We start from the raw sequence: 16,424 nt of genomic DNA on the forward strand, positions 1-16,424 counted from the left end.
CGTAACTAGGCGGTTAATACCGGTTTTTTGTCTTCAAGTGTTGATTATGACGTCAGAAATGTTTTTTTTTTTAATTTTAATTACAAGTTAAGGTTTAGACAACTTACAAGAACACATATATGAGGTATTAAAACTATACAACCTTAATTTAAGGTTTGGTGCTCTAGGATATAAATATGAATTTAAGTTTGCAAATATTCAGCTAACTATAGAAACGTTAGAATTTTAGCAATTTTCACATGTTGAGTAGTAAAATTTGGATTTGACTCAAATAATCTATGTTTTTGTCATCATCAAATTTTTTTTTAATAAAAATACATATTTAAAGTAGCTTTACAGCATCTTTTCAATGTTTTTATATTATTTAACACAGTTTTGTACCTTATACTTAACTTTAAACTAAAAATAGACTAAAAAATGTGTTTTTTTGGAAACCTGGAAAAAATTTAGAAAAAACGAGTGGCAACCCTGCTCAGGCACTCAGGCCAGTTTAATGTAGCTGAGTATAATTTTTGGTCACTCAGGCTGGCTTTTTTTGCTTCAAATTGATTTTAAGTGTAAATTAAAATTTTAAGAATACTGACTAATTGTTATACTTTAGTTTGTATCATTGTTTATTTAAAAAAACCTACATAAGTCTTTGAAACGAAACAGGAAATAAAAATTCAATACAATGAATCATAAACTAATAATTGTACATGTTTTATTAATTATAGTTTCTTGGTAAGTTTTATTTATATTAAAAAAATTGATTAACAGAACAAGTCCTAGACAAGACTTAAAAGGTATCCAATAGGTGTGCAAAAGGTTTTTTTTTGTGTACCAGGTCTAAGGATTAAATATTTTGAGCGCTTTCTTTTTCCATTGAATAAACCATATTAAATGGTTTAAAAGTTATTGCTTTAATTTTTATAGCTGTGTGTTTAAGTTTGTTTATGACTTATAGAAATATAATTCTAAGCTTCATTTTTATTGACTATTTTCAATCATTTTATATTTATGAATTTTTTTTTTTGAAAATTCTTTAATTATAATGCAACTAAATTATAGCTATGGACTTAGTTTGTCTTTTAAAGGAATGGGTAGTAATCATGTTTATTCTTAAAAAAAAGAAATGAAAATTAAGTGTTACAAAATGTACCATTAAAACCCTCTAAGATTTAATTTTCTCTGCCATTTTTTTGATTATGCATATTTAGTATTTGAAAAATCTTTCAAGGGACATAAAAAGTGTGCTAGTCCTTTTAAGAAAATATTCAATGCATAAATTCCATTGATTTAAGAACAAAAGGAGCTGAGAAAGATAACTGCTCCTTGTACTTAAAATAATTAAGTTGATTTAATTAAAAAAAAGTTAATTTTTGTAACCAATCATCAAGCTAAATTATCTAATAGAAATGGCTCAATGGTAAAATCAAATTTTACAAAAAAAAATAACAGTATATTTTTGAACAGTTTTCACATCACTATACAAGAAGACCAATTTTAATCTCAGTATTCTTAAAATTTTTACTATAATTGATTTCTTGTTTGCTTCAAAAGTAAAAAAATAAAAGTTTGTTATTTTACTAAACAATAGAGTTTAAAAATTCATGAACTTATGTAGCTAATTAATTTATTAGTTTTTTGAAAATTTTATTTATTAAAACTATCTTCTATGACTTTTTTTTCAAACATTTTAAAATTAATGTATTTTTTTAAAACGTCTAAGAAAGTAAAAACCTTACTGGTTAGTACAATAACACACTGTTAAATAGAGTTTAAAATTTTACTGGTTTCTAAATGACCAATGTTTTAGACAAGTTTCATCTAAAATTGAAAACGTTGATTTTTGAATATTATCAACTTAATCAATTAAAACTAAAAGAAAAGTTGAATAATTTGCTTTAAAGCTGGATGAGTTTTTTAACTCTACTTGTTGTTAAACATTGCATGTAGAATGCCTAGCAGTAAATATTAGTAATTTGAGATCTCGTTGATTATAATATCCTACTAATTCAAAATAAATTTATTAATATATGTGATAGTCATGGAAAACAGTGCTTAAACAAATAAAAAACAAATCTTTACTTATAAAACAAAACTAATTAAATTTTAATCTTACTTTTGAATGTATGTTAAGTTTAAATTTTGGTTATGTTTCAAAATCAAAATGATAATAAAAAAATGACAAAACGATAATAAGAACCTAGATGTAGGTTTATTTTATTCTTGTGTGTTTAAAAAATAAATGTTGTTAAAATTAAATGTTGGTTATTAGTTGTGGAAGAGCTTTAAGTTAATATATATTTTAAAGTGGCTAATTTGAATTATGACGTAGCTATAGAAAATGTAAAGAAATATTTGCTTCTATTGGTTATAAAATTTGAAATTTGGCTTGAATTTTATATAACTTTTAAATTGCTAATTATAGTAGCTACATAATAACTTTTTAATAGTGTACATAAAACCAATATTGTAGACAGTTTAAGACTTAAGTTTTGAAGAAATATGTACTTGTAATGAGTTAATCAAAATACATCTGGAAACTTAAAAATAACAACTTTGATTACAAAATTAGTTGAAAAGTAATCCACCAGATTGGCAAAGCCAAAAATCAACAAAGTATTTGCAGTACTTGCATACTAGAAAAAATTGGGATTGTTAAAGCCAACAGAAGAGATAACTTAAATAAACGGTACAAACTCTTCTATTCTTGTCCCCACTTTAAAAAACTACACTTCAAAACTTTAACCTTAAATTGTCCGCAATGTTGGTTTCATGTTTGCTCTTAAAAAGTTTTTATGTAGCTACTATAATAAGCAATCTAAAAATTATATAAAATTCAAGCAAAATTTCAAATTTTTATAGCCAATACAAGCATATATTTCTTTACATTTTCTATAGCTACGTCATAATTTAAATTAGCCACACTAGAATATATTTTAACTTAAAGCTCTTCCACTACTAATAACCAAAATTTAATTTTAACATACATACAAAATTAAAATTAAAATTTAACTAGTTTTGTTTTATAAGTAAAGATAAGTTTTTAACTAAAGTCTTGTTTTTATTTATTTGTTTGAGCACTGTTTTCCATGACTATCACATATCTTTCTAGATTTTTTGTATAAGCACTGACAAGGTCTTTGACGGAAACTGAGTTTTAACTAACACAGCTTGTGCTGGCTGAGGGTAAAGTAGGTACTGGTAAGACTACTGCGTCTCAACACTTCTTTGTTGGTGATGTTTTGTTACTATGCAATTCTAAAGATGCAACAAAGGCATGTAGGTAAAAATTGTTGATTTTCCTCTCCTGCACGCCTGACATTGCTACCATATAGTAGAGTAGTCCATACACAAAAACAATAAGCATTAGCTTTTAGCCAAGTGCTTAATTTTTGGTTTCCCCAAACTCTTGCTGTCAAACAAGCAAAAGTGCCTAAGGCCTTACCAATTTGGAATTTAATTTCTGTACCCAATGATGCGTTTGACACAATATTTAAGTCAAGGTATACAAAGTTTTTTTACATTTTTGAAATCCTTGCTATTAGTCTTGATTGATGGTGGAATATCTGTTCCTTGACTTAGGACTTTAGTTGCTTTACTTATTATAAGGCCAAAATCTTAGTACGGGATGAAAACTGACTCAGTAGTGTCTGCATGTCTTTAGCAGAAAGCTACAAGTGCAGCATTATCAGCAAAGAGAAGATCACAGATTAGACATGCTCTCTGACATGCAAAGTTGAAAAGGCCACCATCAGTTCTCTTTTAGAGCTTAATTTGTGTAGTTGATGAACTAAAAGCATGCTTTAATAGTATTGAAAAGAAGATCCAAAAAATAGTTGGAGCAAGTACACATCCTTGCTTCAAACCTATTTTTGATTTCAAATGAATCAGAAGCACTAGTCATATAAGATGGTTGTCCTTGAATTTGTGTGAAAAGACTTCACAACATTGGATAAATTTGATGGACATCCAATCTTCAGCAGTATAGCAAATAGTCCTTCTCTACTTACTAAGTCAAAGGCTTTAGTGAGGTCAATAAAAGCAATTTATAAAGGAATGTTCTGTTCATACATTTCATTTTTAATTGTTGTACAGATAAGGTCATGTTTGTGTAAGATTGTTTAGCCTAAATCCACATTGAGACTGTCAATCCAAATCATTCTTTGTTGGTAGACTATCTATGCTGCTAAGTGCATTGTCAATGACATTATTTTGTGTAAAATACAGAAGGAAAAATGTTTAACACATCTAACTAACTGTTCACTGAACCTACTGTGTTAGATTTCTTAAGTTTTTAATAGCAAATGTGATGTTAACTTTGCCACACTCTCAAGATGTTAAAAGTACTCAGAATAACTCTGGACAGGTTGAAATAAAAAAACACCCAGAATGACTCAAACCAGTTTGTTTTTTTTTAAGTAAGAATAGTTAATTTTTTGAAAATTTCAGGCCAGTTTTTTATATCTTGGGTGTTATTTAGTTGATCTAATTTCAACATTTTGTTAATTTATAACTAGTTTTGTTAAAGAGTTTGATTTATTGATTCTTAAAAAAGTTATTAAATTTTTTTCGCCTTTTTAAGAACTTGAAAAATCTGAGGATGACTCAGGACAGTTTTTGGTCACTCAAGACAGTTATTTTGACTCAAAGAACTGCAACCCTGCAATATACAGTTGCGTTATTTTTAAAACAGTGAATTATTTATATCTTTTATTAGTTAATATTTTCGAATAAGTTCAAAAAATATTATTCTGTCTCTATTGGCTTGTTCAATAATAACTTTTTATGATTAGGTAAATTTTTTAAGTTGTGCTGGTATAAGGAATTCTACTAATTTTCTAACTTCATAAAAGAATAGTTATATTTGTGCAGAAAGGTTAATGTTTTAAAATTAGGAATACTTTTTTATAGTAGCTTTTATTATTTTAGTACATAAACTTTTTGTAAACTATTTAATGCAGTTATTTTACTTAAAAATGTCCTTAACTAATTCAAACACAAAAGTTTCAAAGTTTTTGCTACCACACTAGGATACTACCAAAAATACTATGCCACTGGTAGTAATATTATTTTCTTTACAAATATAATATTGGGTCTTACAGAAAGCTTAAATAAAAAATATAAGTTAATTTTAAAGAATATAAAAATTGTCATTAGCTTTCAAAATACATATAGTCATTTTCGTAAAATGTTTTAAACACAGCCAGTTTTTTTAATGTCAATTTTTTTTATAAATTTACTTGAAATCTATCATCTCCTTCATTTTCAAGCAATTAGGATCAAATTTTCATGAAAATTTTATTATAATATATAAAAAAATCTTTTTGTTGCAGTCCAAAAAAAATTTTAATTGAAAATACACTTTTACTCAAATAAAAAAATCCTACAATACTGTCAACTTGAAATTATACTGGGAAAGTTTAAAAACCATTACTTGAAATTTGTAGGGGAAAATAGCTTTTAAATGAAAAAGTTTATATTTTTATCTTTTTATTTCTTAACTTGGTATTTCTGAACTTACTGAACTCTCTGATTTTGTACGCTTGTATCTCAAAAACTAGTTTATAATTTAAAAAATGGTTAAAAACATTAAAAACTAATTAATTAGTTTAGATCATTAGCATAAAATCAATGTGTAAAAAAACTCTTTACTATTAACTAAAAATTTTGAAGGTGCTAAATAGTAAAAAGGTTTTTTTAGTGAAAGATAAAAACTAAGTAAAAAAACAACACAAATTAAGGATATAAACAAGCAATTGTTTATTCGGAATTAATTTTTTAATTATCTAATATTTAAAGTTTGCAATATTTTTTGGTTATCAAAAAAAATTCAATTATTAAGAACATAAACAAGTACATTGATCTTCCAAGTCTCAGTAGTTTTAACCTAAAATATTTTTTTTATGCAGATTTATGTGTAAATAGTTTTTATTACAAAAATATGGCAGCAAACAATAAAAAAGTATTGTGCTTATTTGACGTTGATGGGACATTAACCCTCCCAAGAAAAAGAATAACTGAAGAAATGCAAAAGTTTATGAAAAATCTTAACAAAGTTGTTACTGTTGGGGTTGTTGGTGGTTCAGATTTAAAAAAAATTGTAGAGCAAATTGCATTTGATCAAAATGACCTTGTCAACAATTACCATTATGTGTTTTCAGAGAATGGACTTGTTGCTTTTAAGGATGGAAAAAAAATAGGGGAAAAATCTATACAAGAACATATGGGTGATGAGGTTCTTCAAAAGTTAATCAACTTTAGTTTAGAGTACATGTCCAAATTAGAACTTCCATGTAAGCGTGGTACTTTCATAGAGTTTCGAAAGGGAATGTTAAACTTATGCCCTGTTGGAAGGAGCTGCTCTCAAGCAGAACGTGATGATTTCTACGCCTTTGATAAAAAAAACAAAATTCGTGAGACTATGGCACAAACTTTACGTGAGAAGTTCTCAAAGTACGGGCTAACTTTTTCTATTGGTGGACAAATTTCAATGGATGTTTTTCCTAATGGATGGGATAAACGCTTTTGCTTGCAGTATGTGCTACCTGATGGATATGATGAAATTCATTTTTTTGGAGATAAAACTTCTCTAGGAGGAAATGATTATGAAATATTTACAGATTCTAGAACCATTGGTCATACAGTAACTTCTCCAGAGGACACTCGTGATAAAATTACTAAATTGTTTTTATCTTAAACCTTATCTTTTATCAATTTTTAACATTACCAACTTAAATAGCTTATACCATATTTCATAGTACATGTAGATTACATATGTTTTTTATTATATTTGATACTATTTATAACCTTATCTATTATATAAGTTGAATGAAATATTATCGCTTATTCTTTATATTTAGGAAATTAAATTTTTAACATTATGCAAAACAGATAGACAGAAATTTGAACTACAAAAAGTTTAACTTATCTCCTATATTTATTAACTAAATAATGAAGTTTTATTTTAAATACCTGTAAATAATTTATTGAAATAAGCTAATCTATTCATAAGACAACTATCTTGCTTATGGTTTGTAGCTGTTAGAAGAATCGTTGTTAATAGTTTTAATTATGTTATTCAAAGCTACTATGTTATACTCTTAATAAAAAATTTTAGAAGAAAGATAAAAAGTAAGTTTGCAATAGAAAAGTTGTTACTCAAATCTAGGTTTTGTTGATTGTTTAGTTTACTCATTAAAAAGTCTACTGCACTTTAAACTGTCACTAGTTTTGACAATATATTTTAGACATCATATGTAACAAGTATAAAATTATAACAATAACTGTTTAAAACCTAAGGGTTAAAAGGTGAAAAAATTCAAGCTGAGCAAGGAGAAATAAGGTATATACCAGAACCATGACAGAAATTTAGGGGCCATGAGGTCATAATTTTAAACTTACACTAGGTATTCTGGAGTTGACGATGAAGAGCAAAAAAAAAGGTTTAAGTGTTTTTAATGGCAGTTTTTTGAGTAATCTTGTTGGAGGGGGCTATAGCTTTTTTAATTACTGCTTAGGGGGCCTTTTGAAATAAAAAATTGGAAAACCCTGGTATGTACGGATGTAATACTTTACACATTTTACAACTTTATATGACACATAATTGTTTAATTAACTTGTTAAGATGTTTTTTTTTTTAATAAATAAAAAGTTTGTTGTATTACAACAAGCACAATTTTAATATTGGTTTTAACTTATTAAAACTAACAACATTTCTGTACATTATCTTGATAAAATAGTTTGACGGGGTATTTTAATTATGATTATATTTATTAAAAAATACATCGATAAAAGTCTATCAAATCTAAAGCCTGGGCTTGTGCGAGACATAAAGTTTTGATACCACTTCGACCATTTGGGACTTAAGTAGATTTAGACTCAGGTTTCTTTATAACTAAAGCTAGCAAGATTAAATGAAACATGATAACGCGTTTCCAGATTGAAAATGATTTTTTTTGGTTGCGAATGACTTTCGAGTTTCTATAAACATTCAATTCACATTTATTTAAAATAAGCTATTTTTATAACAATGTTTCGCTGAATAAGCTTATCAGTAGAACCTTCAGTTATGTATAATATATCATAAGTAGACACTAAATACTTGCCAAAATTTTATAGTGAAACAAATAAATGTTTTGAAAAAAAAGGCAAATAAAATAATTTTCTTAAATTTGCGTACTTCTGGCTGAAAAGACTAAATTGAAACTAACAAGAATATTATATAATTTTATTTCGCCTTGTTTCTACAAACTGATAAACAATCTAAACGACATCGCTAAGAATCAGAGTGCATCGCTGATGAAAATCTAGAGAAAAATCTACAAAAATTCATGTAGCATTGAGCGGCCTGATTTCGTGCTCAAGTACATTAGCAATGAAGTGTTTGTGAGTGCAGTCGAAAAATTAATACACCTGAATCGTTCACAAATCAATGTCTTAAGAAATTATAAGTTTCTGTGTGAGGTTATATGTTACGATCGTTTGATCAGTTAACTAGTAGTCACTTCGGATATCTTCAAACAAATTGCAAAAAAATTAATTGAAACGATTGAAAATTTTCATACATTTCCATGAAAAATATCAAAGTTTAAAACCGGAAACACAACATAATATCTATGTTCTATAATAATAGGTTGTGCTTTTATACCGAGACGTTACAAATACTACAGTTCTTTTAAAGCATACAAGAAAATAGCAAAAAACTTTCCAAATATATATTAGAACTAAAAAATGGCAAACTTAACTTTAAAGTACACTGGAGTAAAATTAAAAACTAACAAAATACTTGTAGCATAGAAAAAAAAAACAATAGCTATAATAATGTTTAATTGAACTAACAGTTGTTGTACACTTGAAAAAATACTTTATAAAATCCGAAATAGTTATCGCAGTATATTTTATGTAGAGTTGTTAAGATATTTTAATATTAGTTAAAGGAGTGCTTTAACCAACTTCGATATCTATAAGCTCTCACATCGTCAGTAAGTATTAATTAATGAACTTAAATTTTTTAACTTTTTAGTATGATTTTATTTTTTCATAACGATTTCAAAAACACATTATAGTTTTACTGAGCATAATTACATCAACTGTAAGCTAACGGTGTTTATTAACTTTGTATTGTAAACTCAAGCACCGTATCTAAACGAATTTAAACAGTTTTTATAACTTTATTTGTGTTGTTTTTCATTAATTACTGCTAAAATTAATAAGCTTTGACGTATTTCAGATGATACGAAAATAAGTAAGTAATTTACCTTAAGTAAATTATTTTAGATATTAAGTATAAATAGTACTGCATATTTTTATTAAAATTTGTCAAACCTGTCTTATGTTCAAAAGTAGACCAAACTTATAAAAATGTATTAACTATAATTACGCAAAATGAATGAATAATATTTTTTTGAATAAGTTATGTTTTTTGAATATCTTATTTCATGCATAATCTTATTGTATATATTCGCGTTTATTTGTATTGATGATATCATTAAGCTAAACATTGTTTACAAAATAATTTTTTGAAAAATAAGTGTTGACAGGATTTTTTTTTGTGATTATCATCGTGCTGTAGTAATTAAAAAAAAATTCGGAATAATTTACTTGCTTTTATTTTTATTTTACTTCATATTAAATAAAAACGCTTGACACAGTTGTTGTAAAGAAAATTATCAGTTAAAATAAAATATTTTGTTAATGTAAGACAGTTTTTTTACTTTCTTTTAATAAAAAACTAGATTAATTTTTAATTTCAATATACATTTTAGAATTAGAAATTTAAGATCTAATAGTATTAATATTAGTTTATAGAGCTTTATGCAGACATACTGAAATAAATTGAATGTCGAAAAAGATTTAATAAAGTAGTGTGAAAAAATTGGCAACTGCTCTTAAACTACTATTTTTAACTTGAAACCAAATTTTGATTTTTCCATGTTAGAAGAAATAACAGAATAGTCTTAGTCAGGGTCTCAAAAACCAGATTATATTTTCCACTTATAAGATTAATAATTTAAACTCCCCGATCGGATGTACTTTATGTTGATTATTTAAAATGTTTCATTATCCTATACGGGACACGTTCAAAATCACCCCAGTCAAATTCGAGAACCGCTTACCGATCGAGGGTTAGGGGTAACAGTGATAGTGAAAAAAAATCGGGTGGATTTTGAACGCGGGTGGATGTAGTATGAATTTAGACTATAAAAATTGATAAAATAAGAAGTAGTTACTAGTTATCAGATTTAGAGCCTAACTGTAAGTCCTTACTACAAAAACGTTTATTATTTTGTTTCAAAAAGGTATGATTTTTTTGCAAATTAAGAACAATGCTGATAATTACCAAACATAAGGAAATTCCTTACTAAGTATGTTAATTGAGTTCTAAAAACACTGATCCAGTCTAGTTTGTAGCAGTATTATTGAGTCTTTAATATACTTAGAACAACAGTTTTTTTAACAAGTTGTTATTTATTTTGTATAGCTGCAGTTACAAAGTTTGTGACATAATTTATACAAAGTATTAAATAACTAAATTATTTACTAGATTACTTTTGAAATAAGAAATATATATATATTTGCTTTTTTTTCTTCTTCCTATAAAAAAATTGTTGTAGTTATGCATTTTATTTGTGCATTTTTAAGTCCTTTATTTTGCTATTGTACGACTCGTGGTGTACGACTCGATATTCGAAAAGTTTTTTCGTACACCAGGTCCTTAGACCAAAATTTTTGACCGCTTTTTTATCGTTCAGTAAACAATACATATATAATGAATATACATGTACAAATATGTATTTACATTTATTGATTTTAAATAAAAGTAATGTTTGATATTCTGGAAGCACTTAACTAATTAAAAATTCAAACAAGTCAACAGGTTGAAGTTTATAGTTCTTAACGAATATATATTCTATCATTTGTATACAGTTTGTATATTTATGTTAATTTTTTCGGAATTAAATGCGATAAATTGTTTTTTTCTCTATTAATTAATGTTTTTATTCTTACATGTCTTTTTTTTTGTAAAATACAATTTTTAAATATTTAAAAAACGTTTTTATTTATAACAAAAAATAGACGAGGTAAACCGTTAGTAAGTTTTGTTTTCCCTAAAATGGGCCCTATCAATAAAACCCTCATTAGAAACATAATTTAAATTCATGTATACCTAACCTCGAGTCTGAAATCGCTTAACTTAATTACAAAGTTCTAAAAGAAAATAGAAACAAGAAGTAAAATAAAAAAGCTTCAAACTGTAGAGTAAAATTCTCATGTCCAGTGGAAAGCAAGTTCCTTATCGAAAGCGTAATGTGTAAAGCAACTCTTCCACATAATAATAATGCATTGTGTTAAATCTATTGCAAGAAATTTCAAAATAAGATATAAAGAGCATATGCATAGTTTCAGAAACAAAAACCTTAAAAAATTCCAAATTTAAGCCCATTAATTCATGCTTCTAACTTTAACGAACATAAAACAAAGAATTAAATAGCTGATACTCCATAAAATCAATCAAAGCAAACCAGGTAGGATATGCATCTTAGGTGATATACAAAGATTATAAGCCGCGTTCGCTGTTAATAAGTCATCGCTTAACTCAAGAACTGAATTAATTGATAAATGCAGACTATTTCCCAAAATAACTTAAAGTTATAAATTAAATTTTAGTCTTAAAGTTTACTATAATGTCTTTTCTTTTGTAATTTTTATCCTTTTTATAAGTTCTTTTTGTATTTTCTTATCTTTATATTTTTGGTTTACGATATTAAATACTTATACTTTTTATTTCATTCGTTGTAAGTTTAAAATAATTTAAATAATAACTTTTTAAAAACTACCACACTTAATTCGGCATAATTTTTCAACTTAATCTTGTGAATAAGTCATGTGTAAGTTATGTTCATATTATACAGTTTTGATTAGAATCTAATTGTTATTACCTACAGAAGACCTACAGAAGACTTACAGAATAATACTAGTCATCACGAGCTTAACTTTGCAGATGATACAATGTTATACAAAACATTCACAAAAGACACATACCTAAATGACAGTAAAAATCTTAACACACAACTAAAAAAGGTATCAAATTAGCTTATGGGAAACAAAATTAAACTAAACCTTAAAAAAACCAGAAGCATTATTCTACATCAATCAAAAAATAGTTTTTGAAAAATTTTGATCTTAATGTAAAAATAGGTAAACTAGTTATAACAAACACAAATAGATTTATATATTTGGGAATTTTTATATATACAGAAATTTAAAATGGTCAGAAAACATATGAAATATAAAAACAAAATTAAAAAAAATACTGGGTGTATTATATAAAACCAGTCACTTCTTAAATGAAAAAGCATTATATTTGACCTTTAATTTTTTGCTTATGAACAATGTTAGATATGGCTTGTTTTTCTGGAGATATGGCTGGTTTTTCTTACTTATTCATCATTAGTTTATGACTAAAGTTTTTTAAAATTATTTTCTCGTGGCGTCGGCTGCAGGCCTACGGTCGCTTCTGATTAGCTAACATTTTACTTTTTTTAAATCAAGTTTTAGGAAATAAAACTTCTTATTTTCGTTTATTTTTTACATATTTAGGTATTGCGGATTAGGTATAAAGGTGTATAAGTTCTTAATGTTCTGCTGTATTATTACTTTACCTCATTTGCATAATGTTATAATTAAAATAATAATATAAACTTACAACTGCAGCCGACCTTTTCTCGTGAACTTATTTTAATTCAAATAACATTCTTGCTTTTGTCCTACGAGAAATTAAAAGATAAATACTCTTGTTTTTAAACAATATTATAAACTTGCTACTAGCAAAAGCACAAAAAACAGTTTGCCACTTCAGTCATTATTTTAAAGCTTCCAAAATGTTAAAAAAAAGGTCAACATAGAGTTTGTTACCGCACTAACAAAACAAATAGCCTTACTTCTTGTTCAAGATGTGGATACAAAAGAGAACTTAACTTACTTTATGCAGGGTTGCCAAAAAGGCACGAAAAATGTGGTTTTTCAAAGTAAAAAGTTTCAGAAAAAGCCAAGAAAACTTGATATAAACATGCTCTTAATAAGGAAGTTCATCATCACTAAAAACTGCATTTTGCTAATATAATTCTTTAAAAAACTTGCTGTTGCACTCTTTTTATTTTTCAGGATTTAATTGAATTTTAGGATTAAACTAAAATCTTTTAAGTTAAATCGTATTTAATTAAAAATTTGATTTAGAAAAGTCAGGATTTTTTTTCAGCTCGGCCTGTGGCAGCCCCTCTTATGCTAAAGAGACTGGAAACTAAAATAAAATGTCCAGAACTATATATTCGATCCCGATTTTATAATTACAGCTGAAAAATGGCAAATTGTGAATCACATTATTATACTACTTGAACCTTTTTCATTGTAACAAAAGAGTGTAGTAAAAACAAGTGTGATCCACATACACGATTACTGAAGAAGTTTGTTAATTTAAATGAAAATTGACAACAAATATTAAATATTTGTAGTTCTTGAGCCAAAAAACAGAAGAGGCTTAGGAAAGAAGTGTATGAAATTAACAAAAAATTAGACCTGATAGACAACAAAGAGCTGTTGATCCACGATATCGTTACTCCGCTTTAACTTCTTATGTCAAAAATAATTAAAAGCTGCTAAAATTAAATTTTAAAGAGCATATGTGAAGTAAGGCTAATCAAATTGGTGACCTCCTTATTGCCATCTTAGAGAATAAAATAACAGCCTTCTGAAAGTTTTCTACTTACTGTTCTTTGTTTATAACAGAAACAAACACAGCTACCCAGGAGAAGGAGCAACAATATTTTATTGATCAAGAGATTGAAGCATAAACTAAAGGCTTTTTTGATATAGAAAATTTGCTAAAGTATTTGGTTGAACTTGAACAAAGTACCCACATCTTGCTAGCTTTGCAAGGAAATATCTTTCCCCAATACTTCTTATGTGCATTCAAAAAAGATTATTTTCTAAAGTTGGTAACTTGTACGAGCAAAATCGTAATCGATTGCTTCCAAAGATTGGTGAAAATATCTTTTTTTTTCCACCACAACTTGAAAAGCTAGATTAGTATGTAGTATAAGAATTTATATTTTCGTTAGCTTTTAAAATGAGTTATTCCAACAACACTACTGGATTTATTTATAAACACGTTAAAAATTTGTTCAATGATTTTTTGCTAAATGAATAATAATATAATAGATAAATATTATGTGTAAGCTTCTACTCTGTTTACATTACAAGCAACTTAAATGTTTTGAAACTCAGTCTTAAAATATCTGGATCTTTATACTAAAAACTATCAGGACCCAAACCTTAGTTTGTAAAAAATACTAGAAATTTGTGGATTTAGTAGATCACTAGCATATAGCTATATTCTATATGCTTCATAGAATTTCTAAAATGTTATTATTGCCTAAGCGCATAAAACTCTGTGTTAAGTAATAAACATTAAGTTTCAAATTGTCTCATTGTTATTATTAGCAGAATAATATATCCATACGCTTTTCGAACCGTTAACAATAAAAACGCTGAACTCAAAATTTTCCAAGCATCAACTATTTCATATTATAAAATAACTGTTTTTTTTTGTATTTAAGCATGTAAAGCGTAAGATATTTTTGCTCAACTGTCTATAACAGGGTTTCCCAAACTTTTTTGCAAATGGCCCCCTTAAACAAGATTACTCAACTACAATAAAAAACACCGAAGACCTTTTTTTTTTCTGTTCGTCTGCAACTCAAGAATATCTAGTGTAAGTTTCAAGTTATGGCCTCATGGCCCCCCTGTAGCTCCTTTACTGCTCATGGCCCCCCTCTTCCCCCTTTGCTGCTCTTGGCGCTCTGAGTATCTGTCATGGCCCACTTTGGACAACCCTGTTCTATAAGAATTGATCATCCCAAGATAATCATCCGCACCAAGACGGTTGTTTATCTTGGCTGAGCTTACAGTATTTTGTACTTAATGAACACGAGAAGAAAAAAACTTGTTACATAAAATTGACAAATAGAATTTAACTAACAACAACTTTACAGTACAATTAATTTCATTCTTACATTAAGACTGGTTTAAATTATTTTTTTAAATAGTCGCTTATGAAACATCAACACTTGACAAACAAAAAATATTTTAAGGTAATGAACTAAAGTTAGTATTTAATTGTGATGTACCGGACCCGGACTTTTTTTTCAAACTAGAATCCGGCCGGATCCGGATATCAGACAAAAATGGCAATATCTGGCCGGACCCGGATAGTGAGTTCGGTACATCACTAGTATAAACTAGCCTGAGTCAGAATCATGTTTTTAAAAGCTGAAAAAAATAACTTTAATCTAATAATAAGTAAAACAGCTAACCACAAGTTTAACAAATTTAGGTGTTATTTATAATTAAAAATCTGAAATCAAGTTCTTGAAGAAAATACACTAGAAAATAACAAAATATTGAAAACTGGGTCAGCTCAAACTCATTCAAAATCTAAAAGAAAACTAGCCTGAGTTTTTATAAAAAACTAAACTAGCCTGAGGCAGTCCAAGATTTTCTAAAATTCCCAAAAATTTTCAAACTAGAAGGGTTGCCACTGTTTAAGTCAATAAAACTAGCTAGAGTGAGTATAAACAAGCCTGAGTCAGAATAAGGATTTTAAAAACTAAAAAAAAATACTTTAATCTAATAATCAGTAGAACAGCTAGCAAAGGTTGACAATTTGGTAGTAAAGTTGTGGACTGATTGTGGTACACTTAACTTATTAGTACTACCCATCATAATTAAATCCTACCTTATTTAATTAATATCTAACAAATACTAAATTCTAACTGAGACTACTTTCTATAATCAGACACGACAGTTTTGAGTGATGAATCTTTTATATAAAACACAACAAGAAATACTAGCATATACAAAATTTTTAATTACTTTGGTAACACTTTAAAAACTGGAAGCTATTTAAATCTATATCAAAAGACTTAAAACAATAAACTAAAAATTAAATAAAACTTTTAGTAAACAAGAAACTGTGAAATTTTTAATTAACTTTTAAACTATAAACTTGGCTTAAATATTAAAACAATTAAACACCAGTTGAATTATTCGCTTTTAAAACAAAACACTACTTACAATAAGCATTCACAAAAAAGTTCAAGATATTCTGTTGCTTCAAGATGCACACCAAACCAACTAACTGCTTACCTATAAACTGCCTGTCATGTTCTGATGTTTTGTTGCATCAGTATTTAGTTTGAAACATTTCGTCAAATGATTCTCATTGGCTCATACATTCAACCGTATTAACTCTAAATATTCTCTGATCTCAACTTTAAACTATAAATAATGCAAGTAATCATTCTAAAGTTTTAAATTTTACAACATATGTAAAGAATTGCATTTCTGAAATGTTTATTTCATAGTTTAATATAAACAAA

At 27.0% G+C, this 16,424-nt stretch overlaps 2 protein-coding genes across 2 annotated transcripts in view; one reads left to right on the forward strand and one right to left on the reverse strand.

Moving 5' to 3' along the window:
* The window catches only part of LOC145849693 (alanyl-tRNA editing protein Aarsd1-like), a 34,731-nt gene that overhangs the window by 646 nt on the left and 17,661 nt on the right, over positions 1 to 16,424 (reverse strand). The gene's annotated exons all lie outside the window — the stretch shown is intronic.
* Positions 5,903 to 6,946, forward strand: LOC145849741 (uncharacterized). Its single transcript, XM_082954786.1, has one exon. It carries the CDS (start codon positions 5,930 to 5,932, stop codon positions 6,683 to 6,685), a length of 756 nt encoding a protein of 251 aa, XP_082810912.1. The 5' UTR covers positions 5,903 to 5,929; the 3' UTR covers positions 6,686 to 6,946.

The sequence above is a fragment of the Thalia democratica genome, chromosome 2, assembly GCF_965202585.1.
Source record: "Thalia democratica chromosome 2, ktThaDemo2.hap1.1, whole genome shotgun sequence".
NCBI lineage: Eukaryota > Metazoa > Chordata > Thaliacea > Salpida > Salpidae > Thalia > Thalia democratica.